Source organism: Cyclopterus lumpus, chromosome 19 (genome assembly GCF_009769545.1).
Source record: "Cyclopterus lumpus isolate fCycLum1 chromosome 19, fCycLum1.pri, whole genome shotgun sequence".
In the NCBI taxonomy this organism is placed as follows: Eukaryota; Metazoa; Chordata; class Actinopteri; order Perciformes; family Cyclopteridae; genus Cyclopterus; species Cyclopterus lumpus.
Window position 1 is genome coordinate 16,004,808 of NC_046984.1, and position 26,547 is coordinate 16,031,354.

A 26,547-nucleotide genomic window follows, 5' to 3' on the forward strand; every position below is an offset into this window, starting at 1 on the left:
ACATGTAAATAAAGTAAGCTAAAGTATACAAGAGGTTAATATATCATCTGTGTGGTTGGATGAAAAACGATAACTTGTGTTTGCAACGAAATGACCAAGAAGTCAGAATGTGAGCCAACGTGCAACTCGTGTACGTTCTCGTAACGCTTATGTACTTTTTTTTATACGAGAGCCTGAAGGCATCATGCGCTCAGCCAAGCTCCCATGATGCATCTGTCTTCCACTGGACATAGAGAGCGCCTCGTCTCGTGAAAACAAAGCTCACTAAACGCGCTTTTCCGTGCGTTTTTTTGTGTTGGGGGGTGGGGGGGGGGACGATGGAGAGCGACTGTACGGAGTGACTCGCCTCGAACTCACATTTACCGACTTTATAAAGCTCCCAACGGGCGGATCCGCGGTTCTCTTTGGTACCTTTAACGGCAAGTTAGCCGACCTGTTTTTCGGTAAGTAAGCTAGCTAACGTTCATCCCAAACTGTCACGGTTTTTGTAGTTTTTGACATAAACAGATGCACGTGGTGCTTTTTACACTGTGTGTGTGTGTGTGTGTGTGTGTGTGTGTGTGTGTGTGTGTGTGTGTGTGTGTGTGTGTGTGTGTGTGTGTGTGTGTGTGTGTGTGTGTGTGTGTGTGTGTGTGTGTGTGTGTGTGTGTGTGTGTGTGTGTGTGTGTGTGTGTGTGTGTGTGTGTGTGTGTGTGTGTGTGTGTGTGTGTGTGTGTGTGTGTGTGTGTGTGCGTGTGTGCGTGTGTGCGCGCGTGTGCGTGTGCGCGATACTTTGAGGTCTCGAGCTTCCTGGTCGAGTTTCAGTGAAACACGCCCCCCAAAAAAACTGAAGCTAACGTTACTTGCTGCCATATAATTAATAATACTAATAACTAATTTTTTAATAATAAATGAGTGTTTAGTTTTAACATTAATGTGACGCGACATGGAAACCAACCTGACTGATAATACTTATACTTAATGCCACATGTCTATCTGAGTCCTATTTATTTTAATTTTATTTATATACTATATTAACGTTACTACAGTCCTATTTATTTTCTTTGTATACTATTTTACTACAGTCCTATTTCTTTTCTTTGTATACTATTTTACTACAGTCCTTTTTCTTTTCTTTATAGTATACTATATGCTGTATCTATGTGGTATACTGTATATACTATGCAGTATACTATATACTATGCTATCTAGTAACATACACTATTGCTGAGTTATGGCGACAGCATTATAGTACCTTATTCAACTATATCAAAAGTTACTTTTATAAGGTGGACAATATTGAGAGTAATGTGTCACTGAAGATTGTGTCACATGAGGTGTACCGAGCTATAAATAAGCTGGCTGATGGCAAAGCAAGTGGTTTAGACCTGCGTATTACTGCTGAACAACTTACAGGAAAGTGTCAACAAATATAGAGGTCAAAACTCATCCGTTCTCAAAGAGGACAAACGTCACAACATTCGCTGACTTCAAATTGTCTGATAACTACCTGTGATGAGGTCAAATATCTTTGATATTTTATTACAGAACAGATGATGAAGATATGGTGGGCGATGTAGTACGATGTATGCACAAGCAAACGTTCTCTCATGCACGTTTAGTGTGTGTACAGATGGAGTGAAGACGTCTCTGTTTAGAGCAGATTGCACACCTCTCTACACACTTGTGGTGTAATTACAAGGAAGGAAGCCTACAGAGACCCCAAGTAGCTCATAATGATGCCATGAGAATATTACTGAAGAGGCAGAGATGGTGTAGTGCCAGTGAAATGTTTGTGGCTGCAAGAGTTAATACTTTCCAAGCTGTTTAAAGTTTACTTCGATGCGCTACCAGTCCCAGCTGTGGAGACATTGGCACAGCTGTGTATTTATAAGGAGTTCGTAGGTTTATGTATTTTATTTTAATTTTATTCTATTTAATGTTTTGTACTTTCTGGACCGTGAGTCTGAAATAAAAGTTTGATTGATTGATAGTATACTATCTAGTGTACTATATACTATGTAGTACACTACAGCATATAGTATACTATATTACTACATTATTAACGTTATACTATGTCTCTTATCCCATCTAATTTATTTCTACCCTTTTACAGCTGCCACCCCCAAACTAAAGGTCTGTCTTAATCTATTTAAAGCTATCTTTTCTGAGCGTGATCATGTCAGGGAATCTGAGTGGCTTTGTTTCTGGATCCTTATTTGCTCTCAAAGTGCTTTTGTTTCATTTGGGGAAGTTGGTCCCGATGCTTTTTTTGTTGTTGTTACTACTTCCCCGCAGACAACCTCTTTAATGAGCGCCCTCCTGTGACTCATGGTTACTTACTGAAACCGTGAAATGGCAGATATGTCACACTCAGTCTCGTGATGGAAAATGCAACGACGGCTTAGTGGCAAATGTGCTGGTTAACATGAAGTGAGGAAAAGAAACAACCAGCTTCCTCATCGTCACATGCCTTTCCTGTCTGCAGGGACACACGAGCTAGCGCTACTTATTTATCCAGCTGTCATGGGTCACGCCGAGAGGGAAGCGGCGGCCAATACGAAGCAATTATTAGAGGTGTTGAGAGGAACCGCCTTTGTTTTTTGTGTGTTTCAGCGTGCCATGTGGAAGTAAACCTTCCCAGGTGAGGCCATGCTAGCCACACAGATGCCAGATACGCCACCCGAGGCCAGAGATGTCAAACAGGTAAAACCACAAGCTTCCCGTGTGCAAAGATCCTGTTGCCCGGTAGACTTCTCTCCTGCTCGGTTGTTTCCTCCTTTACTGTCACTGTGATATCCTCACTTTGCTCAGCAGGTTGTGACATCGAAGGCTAAATGGTGTAACCGTTCTTCATCCTTGCACCACTTTCAACGGTGCACTTGTTGAAACGTTCGCTTGCCTGCGTATCTAATTTACAGTGTCGTTAGAATAGGCTTAATAGTTTTTTGCCACCTATTGCATAACTTAAGCTTGCTTTCTATATGTTTATGTTCCCCGTCTATCCTCGTCACCTGACCGCAGGTGTCATGTGACTGTCGTTAATCTAAAGTACATGTTTCACGCTGACCTCGCCCTGTGTATCCCTCTTTGTGTGCCGGTGCTTTATTGGAGAACGGCAATGTTATTTTCCAACCTGCTTTTCATCTGGACCACACCTCGGTAGCTTGCTCTCGCCGAAAGAAGCGAGGAAGCCGCTAACATTTTTTCCCCCCTCTCGCCTGCATTGTCACATGTAGATCAAGGAGAAGTTGGCGCAGTCGCTCAAGGCCCTGCAGAAGAGATATGTAACGTCGGACGCAGTGGTCACCAGTGACGACGGGGACGCTAACCTCCTCTGCTGCGCCCTGGAGGCCGTCTTCATCCACGGTATCAAGAGCAAGTACATCCGCTTGGAGGCTGGGGGCCGGAGTCGGAAGGGAGAGCGAGGATCCCTCCCACAGCCGTTCTTCTGGAGCCTCCTCAAGACCGTCACCCACCGGTGAAAAAGCACATTATCTTAAAAGGACGTCCTTAGAGCTGGAATGATTGGTTGGAGTAGATTAATAGAACATTAATCTGTTTTGATGGTCGGAAAATCGTTCCATTAATTTTTCAACTTTCATGGATTCCTGCTGATTTGTTCCTTTTTGTTGTCTTATTTAGTAAAACTATAAAATGATAAACTTTGGATTGTTGGTTAAAAAACAACATGCATTTCAAGACATCACCTTGGAATTTTAGAAAATTATAATAGGACATTGTTTACAATGTTCTGACATATTATAGACCAAACAATTACTCGATTTAAGAAAGTAATTGTACTATTCTGTGAAACCGTACTATAAAGTGTAATAACGCTCTCTGTGAAACCCCCAGCGATGTGGTCAAAGAGCTGGAGAAGATCAGTTTCGTGGGCACCGACGTGGGCCGCTGCCGGGCCTGGCTGCGGCTGGCCCTCAACCACGGCCTGCTCGAGTGCTACCTCGTGTCGCTGTTTCGCGAGGGCTCCAAGCTGCGGGCCCACTACCAGCCCAGCGCCTTGGTCCTGAACACAGAGGAGCGGGAAGTCCTGCTCAGCTACCTCCAGGGTCTGGCCTCGCTGACGTTCAGCCTCTCCTACAAGTCGGCCGTCCTCAACGAGTGGACCGCCACGCCTCTGGCTCTCGCTGGACTCTGCCCCTCGTCCCAAGCGGACACGATTGAGCTGCCCCTCAACGGCGGAGACCTCCCCAACTCCAAGCCCGTGTTTAAAGAATCGTGGGATACCGCGTCTCAGTCGTCCAGCTCATCGGACGCACTGGATACGCAGAGAGGCTGCCCGGCGACGGGGAAAGGGACAAGTGTGTTACAAGGGGGAAGTACTGCACTCAACTCGTCTAATTTGAGCCTGGACACGACGGGCTCCTCTCAGCTCTCCTCCAGCTTGAGCTCCGATAGCCTCCTGCAGGGGCAGGACCCCCGTAGCCCGACAGGAGAGCAGTGGTCTTCATGTGACCTGGACACGCCCATTAATGTCACCATCAGCACCAAGAGGCCACAGAAGGAGTAAGTGTATCTTCTTTGCTAAATATTTGGATGTGTTGGAGAGTTAAAGGGAGACCGGTGATTCTGTTATTGTCAGCAAAGCCCATGAAAAGACCAAAAAACAGCGATTCATTCATCCTAAAAACACATCTTGACATATGGCAACACCTGATAAATCTTCTTCCTCTCTGCCTTTAGAGCTCTATTGTTGTCCAAAAACTATTTAAAACATATCATTAAGCCACAGGAGGACACTCTTTTATTACCATAAACACACACACTGTCGTTTTATTATGTTTCTAAATATTTACAGAAGGAATGAGTGAGCTCTGGGCTTTTTCTTTGGACTTGTTGACAATTAGAAAAATGACTTCTTCTTGTCTCTGCAGTTCTCAAACCGAGTTCAGGGAGAGTGGCCACTGCAGTCAGGACTCCATGCGCGAAGACTCCTTCGTCTCCAGCACGGGTGCAGATCAGGACTCGGAGACGGCCGTTTTCAGTGGCTCCGACGGCGAGACCCAGGGTCCCCCGACGCCATCCCAAGACCACCTGGACCGAGTCCCAAACTCTGTGCTGTCTGATTCGGAGCCACCGGTGACACCCGATGAGAACCGCGTTAACAACTCTCCCCCTGAAGTGTGTATCGATACAACTTCCGAGTTCCACTTGGACACAGACGGGTTCTCTACGGACAGTGAGTCCGTGGAACCCGTGGAACCCGTGGGCGCTGTAGATGAAGTGCATATCACCGGTGTTCAGGAGACCCAAGAGCCTCTCCAGGTTGAGCCCTCAGTTCATCAAGGCTCCCGTTGCTCCATCAGCATCCTGAGCAGGAAGTTGTCCTCAGATTCTCTATCGGTAAGACGCAGTTACAAAAGACGTGTTTCACTGTGTTGTGGTTCCTGTGTACAACAGTATTTTTAATTTTTACAACCTGGGCCATGTTTTTTTTTTGTCTAAGTGACAGATTTTGAGGTTTATATGCAATATATAATCCTCATTGTCAATGTCCTTTTTCTTGCCACTGACGGGGCTCAGATTGTTATTACGAGTGTCGTGACAACATGATGGAAAAGAATCCTACATTTAGTTCGTGGTGTCTGACCTCAATCTGAAATATTCAGCCACGACATTTGAAAGTGTTTTAGATGACAACTCCGCTACGCCGTCTGCGCTCCACAACACTTGTCACATCACGCGATAACAAACAGACCCGGTGAAGCGAAAGGTCTTCTTTTATCTTTTATGTCTCTGTAGGGTCGTTTTCCATAATGACAAAACAATCTTGAGGAAAACAAAGCACTTTTTAAAAAAATTTTTAAGTGGACGTACATTGAAGTTGTGTCGCTTTGACACAAAGACGTGGAAAAATTGAGAAGTAGTTGTTCATTTTAAAGGATTTTACAGATTGGGCAAATGCAGAATTGCCTTGATGTCCCAACAGGGATAGCTTAGCTCGACATGTATAACCTTCTGTGGTTGCCACACATTGGTTTGTCACAGAGAGACACATTCAGCAAGTTTTTTTTTTAGAGTTCTTGCACTACTAATCCCCAAAGACACACGATAACGGGTACTTCTCTTTCGCAAACTGCGGTCTTTCTTTTGAAGGCAGTAAGTAAATCTGATACTGAAACTCGTGTTTGTTGGAAAGCTTTGAAAGAAACGGCTGCTACAAAGATATGTTCTAATTTTCAGTTAATCGAGATTCAATCCAAGATAATTAGTAGTTTTTAAAAATGTCCATTTCTTCGGGTGTCCTCTCGGTGAAGAAAGATTTATAAAACAGAGGAAAGAAGCAAAACTACTCACATTTGAGACACTGGAACCAGACTTAAACGATTATTTATAATAATGTAATTTCTCCCCATGAGAGGTTAAAAAAAAACACAAAAAAAACCCATTATATATTTTGTTATTGCAGCATTCTCGTTCCTGGATCTCTGAGGACGACATCTACAAGCCACACCTGGAGGAGGTGTCGGACCCCGATGAGGCGCCTCCTCCTCCTGCTGCTGCTCCCCCGGCCGAGCTCAAGGTCTCTCAGTCACCGCCCAGCGTCGTCCATCGCAGGCAAATAGGTATTCACATAATTCGATGGGAAAAACTGAACAAATGCTACAGCACGGAGACGGTTTTATGTTTATTTATTGGAGAACACGGGGTCGGCCTTCTGCCTCCGTCTACCGACAGCCACAGATCGGTCTGTGTCATTTAAACTATAGCCGCAACTATTTTTAATTTCTGATTTTAATTGTTTTTCTTTCTTCAAACAAAAACTGTTTTCTGGTTTCTTGCTTTTCTTTGTCATACGTCTTTGTAAAATTAATATATTTGAGATTTGTCAAATATATTAATAAGACTGGACAATAATTTGGAAAAACAAGTCAGATTTAATTGATAATAAAATGAATAATAGTGTTAGTTGCATTCCTCAGTCTCAGCCATTAACGTATTTACATAAAAAACATTTCACTTATCAGTCAAATCAATGTTTACATTCGGTGCATTCTTGAGGTTTGAACTCATTTCCTTCCTCTTACATAATTTGCAACACAGATTTCTCCTCTTAGCTCGTTTCCTTGGTGAGGTACCGCCCCCTGTCGGCCAGAGGAATAGCACAGTTGTCACGAACAGTGACCTAGATGGAGAGACTCTCGGGAGGGTTGACTCGCGTAGCCTCAAGTGGCCGTTTGAGGAAACTGCAGCTCAGTCGGTAATAATAAAATAATCCTGTTCGGGTAGTGCAGGAAATTCCCGCAGCGCAGGTAAATGTGGAATGGAAACAATGTAAGCCACACTCCCAACTAGTGACAACGCTGCAGGGTTTCCCCCCCCATCAGCTGTCAAATGAAAAGAGAAAAACACACATAATTATGACGCGGCCAGATAACACTGGAATGTGATAAACCTGTATTTCCTGCAAGACGTGTCACCGTGGACTATGAACCGACTCCTGTGTGATCTCAGAGTTCACCGTCTCCCTATTTCATTGGTAAACAACAGCAGCTACTAAAAGTAACCTTTCCAATCTCCCTTTAGAGAAAACAAGCGTGACGTCAAAGTATTTATTAAACAGAAACTTGGAGTAATTCAATTGAACGACCAGAGCTCCACCCCACAAATGGAGAGGCGGTCAGACATCGTCTTATACAGTCCTAATTTTTGATGAAGCGTCCTCCTCCCCCTCTCGCTGCTTCCTCCTTCCCATGTGAACAGGTTCTGTCTGAGAGATGAAAGAGAAAATACAAAATTACAAGAGGACCACACAATAATAAGATGAGCTGAACTTTAGCGTAACAATGGAAGAAAACACGTGGCCAACGTGGTTTATCTGCTTCCTCTCTCCACATACCATACGCTCTCCAGTCTGCTTTAAACGGTTCACACTCTGTCCTTCTCCCTCATACGTTGTATTACGGGATATAAGAGTTTGTAAACAGGCCTCTCAGGCTCCACAGGCTTGGCCTTGCTCTCCCCAGCACTCTAATGCGCTCACCGGTTTCACCTCTCCCCCCGCCCCGGCTGCTTATTTCCAGAATTCCCAGAACAATCCGGTGTATTAAAATGCAGAAGACCGAACCTATAAAACTCCCAAGAATACCGGGGCACATCTGCCCTACACTGTGCGAGGACACCGGAGTCCTCCGTCCCCTCCAGCTTCTTGTTTACAACATTTTCAGAAAGATGAGGTTGCATCAGATACACAAGATCAAAACTACAAAAAAACAAAAGCAAGCATACCCGGACACGCCTGTCCGACACGCTAATGTGCGAGTCAGCAAGTTTACGGCCCTTCGAAGCGTCTGTTTACATCACAAAATGCTCTCTCGCCGGGCGTGGATTCATTTTTTTTTTCCCAAAATGCAGGATTGCTCCTCAGTTCCCTAAAAGTTGCTTTGCAGTGAAAGAGATGACCAACATTTTAACGTTTTGTTAAAAACTGGTTATAGTGATTTTATAAATTGATTATTTCCTTTTTGAATTCATATATTTATTGTGACTTCAAGCATTTTTATGGTGACTCTTTCCTTCCGCTTATCTCTATTGTCCGTCAGGGCTGTCCAACCCTTTCCGCGGCTTGCTGAAGCTCGGCCACCTGGAGCGCCGGGGCGCCATGGGGATGTGGCGCGATCATTACTGCGAGCTGTCGCCCTTCGAGTTCCGGCTGTACGTCAACGCCGAGGAGCGCACGTGCTGCGACAACTGCTCCCTGGTGCGCTGCGAGGACGCCCGCGTGGCCTCGCCCGAGGGTCGCTTCGAGCTGAACTTCCCCGGCAAGCGGCTCTCCCTGCGGGCGGCGAATCGCGGCGAAGCCGAGGACTGGGTGGACCGGATCGTCGAGGCCGTCATCAAATGCCGCCCGGCGTCTCGCATGGACGAGCAGTGGGAGGTGCTGCAGCCCGCCTATGAGAACGGCGTGGAGGCGTCGTCCTCCGTCCCCTCCAGCCCGGAGCGAGGTCCGTCATCCCCGGACGCCGGGCAGGAGGCGCCACCTCCTCCTCCTCCCCCGCAGGAATTCGACTGGACTCGGACTGCGGATTTGGAAAACGACGCGATCAAAGAAGCGGTTTTGTACTTTTCCACGGACCCGGAGGCTCGGACATGGGCTCCTCTGGTCTTCTCCCTCTCCTTGGAGGCGTTGAAAGGGTTCCGGGTCCAAGAGGGAAGGAAGCTGCTGCGGCAAACGCTCCCCGTCGAGGAAATCCGTGACGTGGTGCCGGACGTGTCTCAGGGAGGGCCGGCGTTTTTCAAACTCCTGACCGTCAGGGAGACGCTGAGGGTCAGAGCGGAGAACCCAGAGGAGGCTCGCTCCTGGAGGGTGTTGATCCGAGGAGCTCTGGACTCGTACCTGGAGAGCGGGGAGGATGAAGGCTGTGGGGAGCCAGGGGGGGTCTGCCCCGCTAAGACCGGGAACCTCCACAGACTGGTGCAGCACAGACTCAAAGAGGACGGGGCGCTTCTCGTGCATCTGTGCACAGTTCCCTCGGAGAAGGGTCTGGACACTCAGAGCTTCAAGTGTGCAGGTAACATTGAGCAAATATCCCCCAATAGTTGATGTGCTGATCCGGTGGCGGACGATCATTCTGATATTATTAATTACAACTTAATTCAAGACCGAAGAGGTAAGAAAGAATTAAAACACAACAAACAGTGATTAAACCAGTTTTCTGTGCTGTGAGTTAAAGAGTAACATACCAATCTGTTTATTATTTAAGCATAATTATAATAATTTAGATGCTGAGGTTTTGTTTGCCGTGTATCGCCCGCAGGGTGTCCTCAGCCTATTGGCCCGTCCCTGGGCAGAGCCAGGCTGTGCGGGTTCTCGGGCCAGTACTACTGTGACTCCTGTCACCACGGCGACACCACCGTCATCCCCTCGCGCATGGTGCACAACTGGGACCTCACACGACGAGAGGTTTGTGCAGCGCATGCAGATCACTTCTTAACCGCTCCCCTCCCACCCTTCAAGCTCTGTTGATTTAAGGGATGAAAGTGGCACGACTGGCATTTTCATTTGTTTTTAGATGCTACATACGATTTTTTTTCGTAACACTGACCTGTGTGTGTGTGTCCAGGTGTCTAAGAAGGCCCTACACCTGCTGGCTCAGGTGGAGCAGGAGCCTCTGCTGAACCTGGAGCAGCTGAACCCCGATCTGGTGACGCACGCCGAGTCCATGTCTCAGGCCCACAACCTGCGGAAGAGGCTCCGCCTGCTGGGCGACTACCTGCTCACCTGCCGCAGCGGAGCCTGCAAGAAACTCCAAGCCAGGTGTGTGTGTGTGTGTGTGTGTGGGTGGGTGGGTGTGTGTGTGTGTGTTTGCATGGTGCAATTTGCATCTCGCCGTATTTTACCGCAACATTTTTCTCACGATATACTTTAAAACTCTCCGTCAGAATGGAGCAGCGAACGTACCTGCTGGAGTCGAGTCACCTGTACAGTGTCATGGACCTACGACAGGTATCCCGCTGCGTTGTTCCCGTCAATGCACCCGTCACCTGCCACCTGGGAGACATCTTAACATGTGTTGTTGTTGTTTCTTCTTTTCTAGATAGCAGAGGATCAATACGTAACCTACCTGATCACACTGCTGCAGGTCGCCTCCAACCACGTGTTCCACTGCGACCTGTGCACCCAGCGGGGCTTCATCTGTCAGATATGCCACGCTAATGACATCATCTTCCCCTTTCAGCTCAACATCACCACCAGGTATGGTCCTCTTCTGGGACGCCTCAATTACTTAAAAAAAATAAAATCATTCCCGTCACATTCTGTAATTCTCCGGGTTATTTGTCTCCGCCTCCCCACCCAGGTGTAAAGATTGTAAAGCCGTGTTTCACCTGGCCTGCAAGGCGGACGGCGTCTCTTGTCCTCGCTGTCAGCGGATGAAGAAATACCTGCAGAGGAATCTGCAGTACTGAGTCGCTAACGGGACGGGAAGCTAACGGGACGGGAAGCTAACGGGAAATCTAGCTTTTTTTTTTACATGAAGTAAACCTCAAGTGCAATTACGAGCTTGTGCGTAACGGCGCCTCGACTCTCTCGCACTAAATCCGAGGCGCATCGTGACGCTAACATGAAGCAGCCAAATGTCACTGACCCCCCTCCCCCCACCCCCCGAGACTTTTTAATACCTCTCTTCTGAATTCAGACTCGGCATCAAACGGACGACTCGACTCTTTAGTCTGCGTTATTGCATCTTATCGTTTGTCATATTTACCGGAAATGCTCCACGGGACATTCTGCGTTTTCAGTCTCACATATTTAAACATAATGCAAGCAGGTTGGGGTTTTGGGGGGTCCTGAAACATGCAAAAAAATGTTTAAATATTCTAATCAACATATTTTGATCGTGCCTTTTTTCTTTTTTCTTGAGCGTGACAGTCTTCTTTTTCCACTTGGTGTTTAACACGGGGTCAGAAAAGCCTCACACGTGGTTATAGCTTTCCTTTTTCTTTAATTCACAAATAATATATGTGAAAGAAATCTATGTGTGAGCCTCACTGATATAAAACATGAAGTCGCCGAAGAAAATAAATATACATGTGGCCGAAAAAAAAAGTAATAACAGGATTTTTGCATTGACCCTGAAGTCGAAACACATTTTGCACATTTGCACGTATAAGACTGTTAAACTGATGTTTCGCCTGGATTTTAGTTGCAATATGCGGAGAAAAAGAAAAAAAACTTCTTCTCTTGAATATTTGACTCTGATGTAGAGATGAACTCGCAGAAGCAACGCATAAAGATGTGCCAAAATAATAAAATAATTGATGGTTTAATCGAGTTTATTTCTATATATATTACTTGCAAGTGGCAAAGCACAGAATACTTGCGTTTACTCCTGGTTTGTCTTTTGCTATCATCTCATTTATAATGTATAAATGACCTTTATGAATAAATGTCACTGTGTTACTTGATGAATCTCTTCTGTTTTCTGCTCAACGGATCATTATATATATTTAATTGTATTATTCAAGTGTGCTTAGTCATCGGCCTGAGACGCACACAAGATTAATTTTGTAGTGAATAAAAATATGCAATGACTTTTGAAGCTTGCTTTAATATCCAACTGCCATTTATTTATTTATTTGTTTATTTATCCCTCGGCGACAGACCGGCGGCGTGATGTTGCTTCGGGTTGTCCGTCCGGTCGATTCTCGTTAACGTGATATTTCAGCAAAACATTTGACCTTCATAGTCACACTAAAATAAAAGTATTTTCTCTTAAATCTGAGTAAGATTTAAGAGAAAATATATTTTGTTTAAGGGAAGGAAAAAAAAAACTATATATTATATTTATATAGTGTATATACATATTTATATATTATATTTATATAGTGTGTATATATATATTATATTTATATAGTATATACATATTTATATATTATATTTATATGTATATATTCCTTATATGTGTATGTTCTTGGTGTCACTTAAAAAGAATGGATTCTGCACAAAATAATATTTATTTAACTCAACTGGCTGAAGCCTCAAATCAACTTGAATTGAATAATATTTGTAAACACGAGACTGTGGATGTTGTCCTCCATCACTGTGAGTGTTGTATTTTAAAAGATGTAAACTAACTAACCCTTAAATATATGTTTAAGAGCCCCTGTGATTGGACAGCTATGACAAGAGAACATGTTTGCTGGAAAGAAAAGAAAAGAAAAGAAAAGAAAAGAAAAGAAAAGGAGGCCTATTGTTAAGGAACAGGCTGAACGTGTATAACAAAGCACACAGGTGCGATTATAATCTCAAGGTGACGAGTCACTAAACCAGCGCACAACGCCCCGGAAGTGCGTCACATAAACAATACGCACACTTAATTGAATCAAATACGAGTTTTCTGAGTATGACAAATATTTTCCCTTCAGTTATTATTGACACAGAAAATCTAAATGTGCATCAACTTAATTATTATTCATCATAAAGCGACACAGTTTAATTGCAACCCCGAGAGGTGTTGAAGGAGTCCTTCAATGCGTGGTATAAATAAACTTGCACAACAACAACAACAACAACAGGGAGTGGATGGGAGGAGTGAACTCCGGACCGCGAGCACGAAAAACACGTTCCGCTGCTCCCTCCGATCCGGTCCGTCGGCCGGCTCTCTGCGCCGGCCGGCAGCAGCTCGCTGCTCCCGGAGCCAGCGGCGCATTCCGGGTGCCAACACCAGAAGGGAGAGGAGTTCTCCGGGGATGGCTGCAGCCGAGAGAACCGCCGAGGTGAGCCGGCTGGAGAGGAGCAGCCACACGGCGTTCATCGCGGGCGGCACGCTGTACGCGTGGGGGGGTTACCAGGTAAGAGACGTCGGTGCAGGTCTACCTGAGCAGGTACACCTGAATGCATTTATGTTGTAAGTCGCCATTGCCCCGTTTCACGTGTTTTTCAGGTTACCCTAACGCTCATTTAATGTTATTTTAACAACGTGCTGCCACTTACAATTTAATAAAAACATAAAGGAGTACTGCAGGGGCCCACCTGGCCTTCACCTACAATGACGTTCAGGTACATGAACCAACCAGGAAGAGGACCACAAAGAGACTTGCAATGCATGAACTCCTCCAAAGAGACTCAAAGACACTACACACAGACTCAAAGACACAAGCAGCAAGAGGAGTGTGTGTGTGTGTGTACATCTGCCTGTTTTTATTAGGTTCACCCAACTGATGCAGTTTTTAATACAACCGGCTGTAATAAAATCCTATTCACTGACTTGAGGCGTTCCTCATATTCTCTCCACCTTCGTATTGATGAAGGTGGACAGACGTTGTGAACGCAGCCTGCACACCTGCTTGTTTTTTTTTTAAACACCGTGTAAATGTGGATCTGTTGCAGGACTGGTAGCTTTTAGTTCTGTGTGCCTAATAAACTGAGTGTGCATAATAATAATAATAATAATAATAAAGACGTGCAGCGACGCTCTGGAGATCAACTCGACGTCGGCGGAGCGGGACGTGTTTCGACAGAACGTTTCTCATCCTCCGAGTGAACCTACACAGGCCTCCAGAGGACAAGCACAAGGTGTTGTCACACCTTTTATGTTTCATCTCCTCTCCCTCGCAGGTGGCCGGTAGAGAGGACGTCCTGTTGCCCACTGATGAGATATGGCTCTTTGACTTGGACAGCGGCTCGTGGTGAGATGATCATCTGATATGAACTCTTGGTTTGTCAGTTCACTGAAATACAAAACACAAAAAGTGAAGTGGCGGTTAAAGGGAGAATTTGTTGAACAACAAGTCTTAATGGTTGAGCTCTCATTCAGTGTCTTGTTGTTGTTGTTGTTGTTGTTGTTGTCAGGGAGCGGAGGGAGATCTCCGGGGACGCACCGCCGGCCGGCTTCTGCGGCTCTCACGTGAACGGCGCGCTGTACGTCTTGGCGGGATGCGAACCCGTCGGGTACGCCAACGAGGTGACCTCCACGACCTCGCTGTGGTTTTTCTCCGTTATTCTGCTTCTTTAAGGCATTCCCCCCCCCCTCCCCCCCCCAAAAAAAATCTTCCGGGACTCTCCTTAGCCATCCCTGTTCCGTCCGCTCGCATGATACGTTTCCCCAAGTTCCATAATTTTAAAGCAAAGACGACCAGAACCGACATTCAGAAGGTTGCATCTGTTCGGGTGTCGGGTGTGAGGAGGCGACGGGGGGGAAAGGAAACGGGGGATGGGACTCGGAAATGTTTAAATAAACTCTTCTTATCCTGCAGCAGACAACATCTTATTTATCCACGCCGGTAATTAGTATTTGGATGAATTGCAATGTCTTTTGGTCATTGCGTAACTTTTCCCCTCGCCCCTCGGGTCAACATGTACAATACTTTATGACCTTTTATGACCTTTTGTCATGTGCAGAACCACCAGTCGGCTTTTATTCCTATACATTTAAACACAACAGCAGCTTCTCTTTGACTGTTTTTAAAATGTATTTAACCGGGAAGTCTCTGTCATGATTTCGACTGTTTCGTTCTTCATAAAACATGTTTTTTTGAGTGCCAGATATGAAGTTCGTCCTGTAGTTTGGAGATCAAACCAGACTCTTGATCCTCTGGTCTCAAACAGGCGGGTTCGAGATTGACTTTCAAGATGACCTTGATCATAAATAAATGACTCGTATACGGGATCCAGCCTACAAGGAAAACCTGAAAATCTCATCTGCTTTTTCTTTTTTGGGATTCAAATATTCGTCCGCTTGACTGTTGTGATGCCTTTTTTAACTTTTGTAGATGTTCAGCGTTGACCTCGCCGAGCAGAGGTCAAGGAGGTACTCGTGGAAGAAGGTGACAGACACCAAGGGGGCGACGCCGTCGCCGCGAAACCAGCACTCGTGCTGGGTTCACCGAGACCGGTCAGTCCTCGGCTCACAGAAACCGGACCGACGCATGCAAACGGCTTCATTTTATATTTAAAATCACAGCTTCGTGGCAGGAAATGTCGTTTTTAAACACCTCCAAAAAGAGATTGAGCTGAGGGGTTTTGTTTTGGTTCAATCGGTAGTTTCCTAAATGTGAATGAACTCAATATTTTGTCCTTTTGGGTGCAGATTAATCTTCTTTGGTGGATATGGATGTAAGACCGTACGGGAGGTACGAAACACGTCAACGTCGAACTTCGTTGTGGAAGAGATGTCCTGGGTAAATAGTCACTGCTTTTAAAAAAAGTGTTTATTGTACTAAATGTTGTGATTATACTTCTAACATGTTTGGTATCATTTTCCACTCTTGTGTGTGTGTTTTAGACAACAATTGGAAACGCATTATTTCGGTGCTGGGGCTGGAACAATGAAGTGTGTGTTTTCGACACCCGCACGGCGACGTGGAGCTCGCCAGAGACTCAGGTGGGTGCAGCGTAGCATGGACTCCATCTTTGTTTTTCTGCACTATATTACTATGGAAGTATTTACTATACTTTTCAGACCACAATATAATGTGCAGCGGGGTATGAATGTAGTTTTTTTTGTCGTGTCCAGGGTCCCGCGCCTGCCCCCAGAGGCTGCCATGCCAGCGCCCTGCTGGGGAACAAAGGTTACGTCTCCGGCGGCGTGGTGAGTTTACACTATCGTGGAAAATCTGACTACATACTGTCTACATACTTTTGGTCTTGCGTTGCCATGGAGACGTGTAGCAGCTCTTTACTCATTACTTAAAGGAACTATCAATGTTTGCAGGAAAAGGCCGAGTTGGACATGTTCTGCTTGGACCTTGAAACCTGGACCTGGACTCAATTGTAAATTCTTTCACTTTTTACATTTTTTTTTTAAATGATTGCCTGCTTTTCTTTCCAAAAATGAACTTGACGCCTTGTCGTGCTCCACTTCCCCCCCCCCCCCCCCCCCCACCAGCGACCTCTCCCCGTCCTGTGCGCCTCTGGGACGCTCCATGTTCACCATGACGCCCACTTCGGATCACGCCCTCTTCGTGTACGGCGGCCTCGGCACCGACGGAAACACCCTCAGTTGAGTCTCGGGGCCGTCGAAATAAAAATAAAGCTTTTTGGTTGTTTTTGCGCCTCCTGTGGGATGAGAGATACAAACCTTTTGTCTGTCCTGGACATGTGTGCCCAAGGTTGAAGGACATGTTTTTTTTATTCTATGCAACTCTAAATCAAGTGGTTAGTTTCCCCCAAAACTCCCCACGGAGAAGCTCCCTGTGGTTTAATCATCATTTCCTCATTAACCCCCCTCCGTGTGCTAGATGACGCCTGGCAGTTTAACACGCAGAAGACGGAGTGGAACAAGATGGCGAACCCTCACGAAGACAAGCCCAGGTAGTCTTTATGTTCCTGTTCGTAGTGTCTTTTTGGTGAATCGGGGTGTGTAACTGATCTCTTTTTTTTTTTTGCTGGCCCTTCCTCAGAGTGTGTCACACGGCGTGTCTGGGACGTGACGACGACGTCGTCGTGTTCGGGGGAAGCAGCAACATGCGCTTCCTCATGGACTCGGTATGTGATGAGAAAAGTTTTTATTTGTAGATCGGCTTGCACTTTTAATGGGGAACAAGTATTTAGCAGCTCGAGGCTTTATTTTTTTTAGCTCCATAGTGAGTAAAATGTTCTTTCTTTTATTGAATATTGAATTAACTTATGTTGTTGTCAAGCAAACGAACTGTCGCTCTTTGATTTTTAAGAGCAAGTGTTGCACAAAGTGAGCATAAGTAGTTTATGGATTTTAAAGTTTGAACTGCTTTAAATAATTACCCCCCTCCAGTCATTCATATCCGTCTCCAAACCTCTCTACCAGGTGACCATTCTGAGGGCTCCGTCACAAAACCACTGCAGAGACGTGTTCGTGTTTCAGACTCAGCCGTACGCCCTCTTCAGGTATGTTTTATTTCTGACCCATAAGCAGTTTTATCATCCACAGACTCCCCGTTCTTATAAAAGATGCGTATACTCTCGCCCCAGTAACTCCCGGGCCATTTTCTTGACCATAATTTACTAAATGAACATCATGCTGTACAGAAGAAGAGATTGAGACCATAAACTCATGTTTACAATGTTTACTGAGGGAATAAATCCAGAGAGAAGTCATTTTATATAGACAACCAGAGGAGTCGCCCCCTGCTGGACATTATAAAGAATGCAAGCTTCTGGTTTAGTGCCATATTTGAGAGATTATCAAAGGTATTTAAATTATTCTTGAGGGGAACATGGACCATGTCATGGCAAACCATCCTGTAGTTGAGACATTTCACACACACAAAAAACCCCAAATGTAAACCTTAATTTGGCACTAGAGGTCACTAAAGTGAGAGGGGTCTTCAAAGTCGGGAGGATTTAAACTCTGGAGATCATAAAACGCGTCATTAATGAGTTTGAAACAATCCATTTTAAAGCAAAAAAAAGGCCTAAAATCCAGACCCGACCACCTTGTTCTCTCTCCAGATTGTGTGAAGACCTCATAGGAAGAAACCCGGAGCGCTTCGGGAAGCATCTGAGCTGTCTGCCATCAAAGGTACACAAAAAAATCAACAAGCGAGTTGCCTTCTTCTCCGACACGAAGCCCCTTCTCTCCGCTTGAAGAGGACCCTTTTTTTTTTTTTTTTTTTTTAAAAAGTTTAAGTGTTTTAACTTCAGACATTAATTTGTAAATTACGCTTTTTGCCTTATTTTAAAAAGCCAGTTTATATTTAGTAAAGTTTTACTCTACAGTGATTTTTGAATAAAGGTGATGTGTTGTATATTACTGTTTTATTATTCATTACAAAAAGTGCTGGAGTGAAATACAATTTATAAGATACTTATAGCACACAAAAATCAATTATATTTTAATATTAAACATTATTTATTTCATCCTTCTGAAAGGGAATATGAATAAGTCACAAACGCGGTAGAACAAACGGATTGAAGCAACATTATAATTTGTCTTTTACAGTTTCATATGTCACTTTCTTGACATATCAAAGGGTCAAATGGGTTTTAAAAAATTAATTCAGGTGTTTCACCTGCAGCGCGTGAACGCACCAGTTGTTCAGGGCTAAACTGCCAAAGGTCAAATACAATAAAGGCTGTTCAGAAAAGGAAAAAGTACACATTGTGAGAATAATTGTTGGTTTATTTAACATTATTTCTTCTGTTTTGTAAATGTAATCCCTCTGCGGTCCTCTATTCTTTACAAACTCTTCAACTTTGAGTATTTTGTGAAATTTCACTCTGAATAATCTCATTTTTCAACAAACCACACATCACTTTTTTTTTCTTCTTTTTTCCTCCTTCTTTTAAAAATCTCATTTCTGACAACAAACAACAACAACAAAAAAAGCGGATTTATTTTTCAATTCATTTTAAATTGGCAAAAAAAAAAAAGAAGGTGCTTTTGAGTAAGAAGTCTGACGGATTCACGGACCGGCTCGCGCGCTGCTGGGGTCTCCCTCCCCGCCTCACACGGGCCTGACGTAGTTGGCCGGCAGCATGCCCCGCTGGCCCGTGCGCTGGTTGCAGCCGAACATCCACCCTTCGTCTATCTGCTCCACGTCCGACAGAAGGTCGCCTTCCTGCAGGGAAACTTCATCCGCTTCTGCGGCCGCGTAGCTGTACACGGCCTGGTAACGTCTCTGTGGAGACAACGGGGAGGGGGGACGGATGAACGGAAGAGCGAGGAGGGGGAGGAGGGGGGCTGTTGTCAGGTGTCCGTCTGTGTAGTAGCGTTACCTCTCCACCAGGTGGTGCTACAGCAGCGGGGCGCGTTTGTCCGACCGGCTGACTGAATCTCTCAGGGTTGGATGGTTGTTCCTCACCGTCTACACACGCACACGTTAATTAATTAATTAATGCATTCAGTTAATTAATGCATTCAGTAAATGTTTAGAGGAGTCTCGTGAAGGTGTGTCTCACCTTGTCTGTTCTCAGGTGGAGGTGCGTCGCTTCGAATCCGGCTCTTCTCAAACTCTTCGTGGTACTTTATCTACATACGCACGCACGCGCACACACACACACACAGGCACGCGCGTGTTAAAGCTGTACGTCACACCCTGAGTGGTGACGCGTCGGGAAGCAGCGCACCATTTTAGGAGGTGCTGGGGGTTGATGTTTTCAGATTTGCTGTCTGGTTTAAGTTTTCAGATTTATTTTAAAGAAACGAGATCATTACATTTTCTTTACAAACAGGAACAAATATTTAACTTCTACAGCAATCTTTATTGTTTAATATAAAACATGTATTTGTTTTCTTCTTGTTCAATTATTTAGAAACAAAGAATGTAGGAGGATGAATTAGAAAAGACTAAAACAAAACACTAATGAAAATACAGGAGGGGAGGAAGAAAGATGGAGGAATAGGGGGGAGAAAAGGAAGAAAGAGGGAGGAAAGGAAGAAAGATGGAGGAATAGGGGGGAGGAAAGGAAGAAAAACAAAGAGGGAGACCTAAAAGAGTAAAGGACAGAAGTGAGACAGAGAGGAGGGAGGGAGGAAAAAAAGAAAGGAGGGATGGATATACGGAAGGAAGAAAAGAGGGGGACGGAGGGCAAACGGAAAGAAGGGAGGGAAGGAGAAAAGAAATAAGAGAGGGATGGATGTATACGGCAGGAATGAAGGAGATAAAGAAAGGATGAAAGGAAGGAAAGAGAGAGAGAAAGAAAAGACGGGAGGAGGGGAAACTCCCGGCGGTGGAAAAAGAAGTTACTAGATTTTTTTTTCTCCCTTTTTCACATGCAGCTTATCACCCGTCATTCCTCTCTGCACCCGGAGCTCTCCTGAGAGAAAGGAAAGTGTGTGTGTGTGTGTGTGTGTGTGTGTGTGTGTGTGTGTGTGTGTGTGTGTGCGCTCCCTCCGTATCCACAGCTGAGAGACTTTGACCATATAGGGCATCTGGACGAGGATCTCGTGTCTCTGGATCTCTGAGCTGCTTCTCTGCTGCAGCCGCCCGGAGACCAGGACGCACACACATCTACTTCCTGTCCTTGGACCCTGGTGTCCAGGACCAGGACACACACACATCTACTTCCTGTCCTTGGACCCTGGTGTCCAGGACCAGGACACACACACATCTACTTCCTGTCCTTGGACCCTGGTGTCCAGGACCAGGACACACACACATCTACTTCCTGTCCTTGGACCCTAGTGACCAGGACGCACACACATCTACTTCCTGTCCTTGGACCCTGGTGTCCCGGGTCCAGGACGCACACAAATCTACTTCCTGTCCCCGGACCCTGGTGTCCAGGACCAGGACGCACACACATCTACTTCCTGTCCTTGGACCCTAGTGTCCAGGACCAGGACGCTCACACATCTACTTCCTGTCCTTGGACCCTGGTGTCCAGGACCAGGACACACACACATCTACTTCCTGTCCTTGGACCCTAGTGTCCAGGACCAGGACGCTCACACATCTACTTCCTGTCCTTGGACCCTGGTGTCCAGGACCAGGACACACACACATCTACTTCCTGTCCTTGGACCCTAGTGTCCAGGACCAGGACGCTCACACATCTACTTCCTGTCCTTGGACCCTGGTGTCCAGGACCAGGACACACACACATCTACTTCCTGTCCTTGGACCCTAGTGTCCAGGACCAGGACGCTCACACATCTACTTCCTGTCCTTGGACCCTGGTGTCCAGGACCAGGACGCTCACACATCTACTTCCTGTCCTTGGACCCTGGTGTCCCAGGTCCAGGACGCACACAAATCTACTTCCTGTCCCCGGACCCTGGTGTCCAGGACCAGGACGCACACACATTTACTTCCTGTCCCTGGACCCTGGTGTCTCAGGTCCAGGACACACACACACATTTACTTCCTGTCCCCGGACCCTGGTGTCTCAGGTCCAGGACGCACACAAATCTATTTCCTGTCCCCGGACCCTGGTGTCTCAGGTCCAGGACGCACACAAATTTACTTCCTGTCCCCGGACCCTGGTGCCTCAGGACCAGGAAACACATAAATCTACTTCCTGTCCCCGGACCCCAGCCTCAGGTCCAGTACGCAAAATCTGCCCGACAACAACACGCCACAGGAGGGAGAGGAAGGAGCTCGACCCGCCTCGTGAGGCTTCTTACGTTGCTGATCTGGTCTTGGGTCTTCTTCAGTCTCTGCATCTCCGGAGTGTCGACCACCACGCTGAAGCCTTTCCCTTTGTTCTTTTCAAAGTCCCCTTTGTAGAGAGCCTGAAACGAACAAGTTCACTGTAATGTAAAACCAATTTAAAAAAAAAATATATATATATATATATATATATATAAACATCATTCACTCTGTCTTATTTTAAGGTATGTTAGTTCTGACAGCAAGGGGGCGGGGCTTAGCGAAGGGTCACGTCGAAGTGATGACCACTTATCGTTAAAGGGTTCAATTAAAGAGCTGTTTTTTTCCTCCACTAACACTGTGCTGATTCTAATGTGATTAGAAGCTGGAAGAAGTACAACTACACGAGCGGAAGAAAATGTATTAAATCTGAAAAATAAAGTCAATCAGCAACTATAGATTAAGGAATTTAAGGCTCGTACATATAATAAAAGGGGAATATTTGCTATAAAAGTGCATGCAGACACACACACATATATATATATATATATATATATATACAGAAACTCAAAGCAGGCTCTCGAGAACAGGGCCAGACGAGATATTCCGAGGTCGCACGCACACGTCGAAACCAACACGCGATTCACAAATAAACATAAACACGCACATGCTGCGCGTTAAATGGCTACTTGTCAGATTTCCTTGCAAGGGGGAGAAAAAACACACACTTTAAACAACATTAAACAAAGCTGGAATGTTTACTTGAAAGTAAATCTGAGATAAACAGACACGCACGCACACACACACGCACACACACACAAACAGTGAGTCATGTTCTTGCTATGAGGAATATGCGCTCTCAGTTGGAGAGCTTGACTGCCGAGACTTTTATGGTTATATGAACTGTTGCATGAGAGGGAGAGGGAGAGGGAGAGGGAGAGAGAGAGGGAGAGAGAGATCACCATGATCGTGTTTTTTTGTAACAATCATGTCAATAAAGTAATGTTACAGGATAGTTTAAAGGTACTTTAACTTGCACATGGAGCTGGTCTGCGTGGTTCAGCTTGTTCTCAGACATTGAGAGTCACGGTCTACATTGAGAGTCACGGTCTACATTGAGAGTCACGGTCTACATTGAGAGTCACGGTCTACATCTCGTGTCTCCTTTGGTGTCTTAGTATACACAGAGTGACGAGCAGAGGAGGACGAGCCCTCGAGTGGGATCCACGCTGTCGAGGAACCTCTTTTATTCGCCTGCGTGACTCGGAGGACTTAACCCTCTGATCGGGTTAAACGTGTGGCTCCATCGGTGTGATTAGATTAGAGATTAAGAGCGCCGAGGGCCGGCTGAGTGGAGCCGGTGCCGCGGCGTCCCAACGGAAGAAGAGCTTCACACGCCAGGTGTGCTCTCATTTTAGAGAGAGAGAGAGAGAGAGAGAGAGAGAGAGAGACACTGAGTCCACCAGGTTAGTCTCACCTGGCTGTTGAGCATGCTCTGTTGTTTGAGACGCAGATTCTCGGGCGTGTCGGCCACGATGGTGAAGGAGGTTTTGGGATAATGCCTGAAAGACATTATCATTGATTTCAAGACTCATGCACACACACACACACACACACACACTTGTACTCTGAGAACTGTTGTGTGTGTGTGTGTGTGGACACTCACATGCTGCAGTACGGTTTCTTCTCGAAGCCTTTGTAGGTCGTCATGCTCAGGGCCATTTTGCAAACCTCGCAGCTGAAACAACCTTTGTGCCAATACTGGAGAGAGCGAAGGGTTAAAAGGGGTCAAAAAAATGTATGCATTTTTATATATTAGATAAAACACACACACAAATTAAAGGACATGGTTGTAACTTGCAGCGACAGAGCGGGGGAATCTGTTTCTCCTCGTGCAAAATTACCATTATTAATAAAACTCCAACATTCCCAGCAACCTGTTTAAATGATTCATTTTAATGGGTTGATGTCAAATTCCTTCATACATGAAATGTGCATGAAAAAAACATTTTCCCTGATCTCTGTGGTTTTTGCTTTGCTTTGTTTTGTCTTTACTTTTTCTTCTAGAACAAGTTTACATGCTTTAATGTTCAAAACACACTTTTCTCATACGCTGTCTTGCCTGAATAAACCTGTTTTCACGTTTTTTAGCGCCTGTCTCTTTAAGAGCCCTCCCGGTGGACTCTGATTGGCTTGTGAGAAAAAGAGACATACTGTCCCCTGAGGGCTCCAGAAGTGCTGCAGGCCGTTGCTTTGTTTTTTTAAATTAAAAAAGCATCACAGAAACAACATAAAACCATCAGAAATCAGACCGTTCGACATCAATGAGATCGCCATGCCGACACAAGAGAGCGTTTTCAGATAGCAAGCGTCTGTTTATGGTCTTTTATTTTTTTTAAAACACCTCAGTGAAACAAGCCAATCGCCCTCGAGTTCTACGATGGAGCGCCTCGGCTTTGCAAAGCTAGCTCTCGGGTCGTGGGTCGAGATTCAAAACGAGCGCTGAATCTGATTGGCTCGTTGAATCACATGACTTACGGTGCAGGCAGCACACAAAAAAACTAACTGGCTGGGTTGTGGTTTTTTTTTCACAGTTTGTGGGGTTGGTTGATGCTCCAGATCCCTGAAAAGGTGACATGTCCCCTTTAATGGGTTAGGGGGCCCCTCACACACACACACACGCACACACACACACACACACACACACACACACACACACACACACACACACACACACACACACACACACACACACACAGCACGCAGACGGTGCACTGTCTGCGTGCTCCACCATCTTTCAACATTTCACAGGTTTCTGGCTTATGATTCCTCTCCTCAGCTCCTTTTAGTGTGTGTTTGTGTGTTTTTGTATATGCAGTTTAAGTGTGTGTGTATTTTGGCAAAGAGTTTAACTCAGGTTGAATCTAGTTTAAATACAGTTTATATCAGGTTTTATTACTTTATTAAGTCACTTTGATCTTGTTTAAACTTCAGTTTAACAGTTTTATTAGTTTTTGTTTTACTGGTGGTTAATGCTATATGTCTTACTTTAAATAAGACATATATTGATTGTTGACCATCTTATGGCTTTTTTAAATAGTTTGACAATTTTTGTTTCTTCTTCCTGGAGGGCAAACGGCTCACTCCCAATGAAACAGCTAAACAAATTATAATAAAATTAAATATGACGTTTCAATATAGACTAATAAGATGAAAACGTGTCTCCTCACAGGCAACCGAGCAGTTAATAAAGCAGTTAAATGAGCTCCACCCGCACCAGCTTCAACATGAAAGTGATACACACATTATTAATGCACCATAATGTACAATATTCTGAACTTTCTACACAAAGTACTTCTTACAACTTGTGCCTTCTACAAACATATAAAACGTGCTATCAGGATTAGACTAAATCTCTAAAAGTGACATTAAAGTGTTACTTGGTGAGTGGATGGAGTTCGACCTTACCTTATCAAGGCAATTTATTTTTTCTGTGGGATAAACTGATTTATTGCATCTTCCACAGGGCGGATTCATGTTGGCGCAGGAGTTCCTCACAAACAAACAAACAAACAACAAACTCACTAATACAAATAAAAAAGACAAATAAATGAAAAGGGTGTTGCAGGCTGTGGTGAGCAGCTGGGACGCGAGTCGTCCTCCTCTTCTTCGCCTGCAGGCATTTCAAGTAATATACGTGCGGCGAGGAGGAGTCACGTGCCTTTCATGGTGCCTTCAGGAACCGTCGGCTAAAAAGGAAACTTCACTAGTTGTTGGTGTGGGTTAAAAAGTTACCGGATGTTGCAGCTTTAAATCCTTAAAACGACCAAGAATCCCAGTTACTTCCAAAGCTCCATGTTTATATATTTACTGAAGGTATTTTACGAGTGATGGGCAGATGAAGCCTCCCGAAGCGGTGGAAACAGCGACACCTGGCGGCTCGCAACTCTCATTGCAAGACCAGAGTTTTAACGTTGAAAGAAAATAGTCCCTCCTTAAAACCAGCTCACATCCGGGTCTGCGGATTATCTTTAGGAACCGGGTCGTGGTTTCTGGAAAGAGATGGACCTGGATCCAGACCTTTAAATCCGCCTCCTCCAGGTGGAGAGACAGTGTATAAAAACCCAGAACTGCGTCTGTGAATGCATCGGGGGTATAGCTCAGTGGTAGAGCATTTGACTGCAGATCAAGAGGTCCCCGGTTCAAATCCGGGTGCCCCCTCTTTTTAATGTTTTTTTTGTATCTCTTTTTTTTTTAGTTCACCGTTCATATCGGTGATATAAATCGGTGCACAGCCACAGATAATGCGAGTTAACGCCTGTTACATATGCAAAAGTCGACCTGTCAAATGACAGTATTCACTAGTATTTCAATATATATATATATATATATATATATATATATATATATATATATATATATTGGCCAATTAATGTCATCCTTAGTCATTCAGAAAGCTCTTTAAATCACGTGTAGTTTAACGCTCACGACGACCAGGAAACGTGTGACGTCATCTGTGTAATAACCTGTTAAACACTGCCTGAGTTTCTGTAATTGAAGCCACTCATTTGTTGACATCTGGGACAAAGCGTTACATGAGTTGGGATCAATTTGTCATCTGTGATCAATATGTGTTGACTTATTGTGTTTTTATGGCTCCACCATGTGTCAGTGCTATGTATCTTTTTTTTTTAAATTTCTCATCAATTCCTTATTATCTTCTTATATAAAGTCAGATTATATTATATATATATATAAACAGTATATATATATATTACAAAAATAAACAAAATATATATATATAGTTTTTAAAAAATATAATCTGACTTTATATAAGAAGATAATAAGGAATTGATGAGAAAAAGAAAGAGAACAAAATTAATTAAATGATATATATATGGTATCACACAATAAGGATATTACAATGCATACCAGTCAGGGCTGTTTGTTTACATGCATTCATTTGATGCATTATTACCTCACATTATACCTCGACATTGAGTTCATTCGAAGTTCATGCAAAAACAACGTAGATACTTCGTCATTATCTTTGTGTATTAAACAGTATGATGACACCGGACAGTGTCACATTTGACT

General features: G+C 44.7%; 3 protein-coding genes and 1 non-coding gene across 4 annotated transcripts; 3 read left to right on the plus strand and 1 right to left on the minus strand.

The window, feature by feature from the left end:
• Positions 1-212: 212 nt before the first annotated feature.
• On the plus strand, positions 213-11,907 carry plekhm1 (pleckstrin homology domain containing, family M (with RUN domain) member 1). The gene is made up of 12 exons (XM_034558326.1): positions 213-443; positions 2,596-2,685; positions 3,219-3,460; positions 3,838-4,506; positions 4,875-5,343; positions 6,410-6,566; positions 8,544-9,512; positions 9,759-9,904; positions 10,065-10,258; positions 10,384-10,447; positions 10,539-10,696; positions 10,800-11,907. Exons 2-12 carry the CDS (start codon positions 2,632-2,634, stop codon positions 10,906-10,908), a joined length of 3,231 nt encoding a protein of 1,076 aa, XP_034414217.1. The 5' UTR covers positions 213-443; positions 2,596-2,631; the 3' UTR covers positions 10,909-11,907.
• A 1,045-nt stretch (positions 11,908-12,952) lies between these two features.
• On the plus strand, positions 12,953-18,029 carry LOC117748945 (kelch domain-containing protein 1-like). The gene is made up of 13 exons (XM_034559103.1): positions 12,953-13,293; positions 14,060-14,130; positions 14,294-14,405; positions 15,214-15,335; positions 15,531-15,621; positions 15,726-15,824; positions 15,957-16,031; positions 16,155-16,213; positions 16,329-16,441; positions 16,681-16,753; positions 16,843-16,927; positions 17,226-17,305; positions 17,870-18,029. The coding sequence occupies exons 1-13, from the start codon at positions 12,973-12,975 to the stop codon at positions 18,003-18,005; spliced, it is 1,437 nt and encodes a 478-aa protein (XP_034414994.1). The 5' UTR covers positions 12,953-12,972; the 3' UTR covers positions 18,006-18,029.
• An 8-nt stretch (positions 18,030-18,037) lies between these two features.
• LOC117748953 (LIM and SH3 domain protein 1-like) lies at positions 18,038-25,104 on the minus strand. Its single transcript, XM_034559111.1, has 7 exons — positions 24,919-25,104; positions 23,117-23,211; positions 22,928-23,012; positions 21,486-21,593; positions 19,319-19,388; positions 19,136-19,224; positions 18,038-19,038 (listed from the first exon to the last, which is right to left on the minus strand). The coding sequence occupies exons 1-7, from the start codon at positions 24,985-24,987 to the stop codon at positions 18,865-18,867; spliced, it is 690 nt and encodes a 229-aa protein (XP_034415002.1). The 5' UTR covers positions 24,988-25,104; the 3' UTR covers positions 18,038-18,864.
• A 495-nt stretch (positions 25,105-25,599) lies between these two features.
• Positions 25,600-25,671, plus strand: trnac-gca. The gene has a single exon. It is a non-coding gene; the product is annotated as a tRNA-Cys (tRNA).
• The last annotated feature ends 876 nt before the right edge of the window (positions 25,672-26,547 follow it).

What these genes read in the sequence shown, in the direction of transcription:
- LOC117748945 (XM_034559103.1), top strand. Translation starts at nt 12,973, where the DNA reads ATGCGTGGTATAAATAAACTTGCACAACAACAACAACAACAACAGGGA. An exon ending in GGAGCTCGCCAGAGACTCAG is followed by an intron (nt 15,825 to 15,956) that starts GTGGGTGCAGCG and finishes TGTCGTGTCCAG; the next exon opens with GGTCCCGCGCCTGCCCCCAG. An exon ending in CAGCCGTACGCCCTCTTCAG is followed by an intron (nt 17,306 to 17,869) that starts GTATGTTTTATT and finishes TTCTCTCTCCAG; the next exon opens with ATTGTGTGAAGACCTCATAG.
- plekhm1 (XM_034558326.1), top strand. Translation starts at nt 2,632, where the DNA reads ATGCTAGCCACACAGATGCCAGATACGCCACCCGAGGCCAGAGATGTC. An exon ending in TGTCCTCAGATTCTCTATCG is followed by an intron (nt 5,344 to 6,409) that starts GTAAGACGCAGT and finishes TTGTTATTGCAG; the next exon opens with CATTCTCGTTCCTGGATCTC. An exon ending in CAGCTCAACATCACCACCAG is followed by an intron (nt 10,697 to 10,799) that starts GTATGGTCCTCT and finishes CTCCCCACCCAG; the next exon opens with GTGTAAAGATTGTAAAGCCG.
- LOC117748953 (XM_034559111.1), bottom strand. Translation starts at nt 24,987, where the DNA reads ATGAATCCGCCCTGTGGAAGATGCAATAAATCAGTTTATCCCACAGAA. An exon ending in CCCAAGACCAGATCAGCAAC is followed by an intron (nt 19,389 to 21,485) that starts GTAAGAAGCCTC and finishes GTGCGTATGTAG; the next exon opens with ATAAAGTACCACGAAGAGTT. An exon ending in TCCACCTGAGAACAGACAAG is followed by an intron (nt 19,225 to 19,318) that starts GTGAGACACACC and finishes GTGCGTGTGTAG; the next exon opens with ACGGTGAGGAACAACCATCC.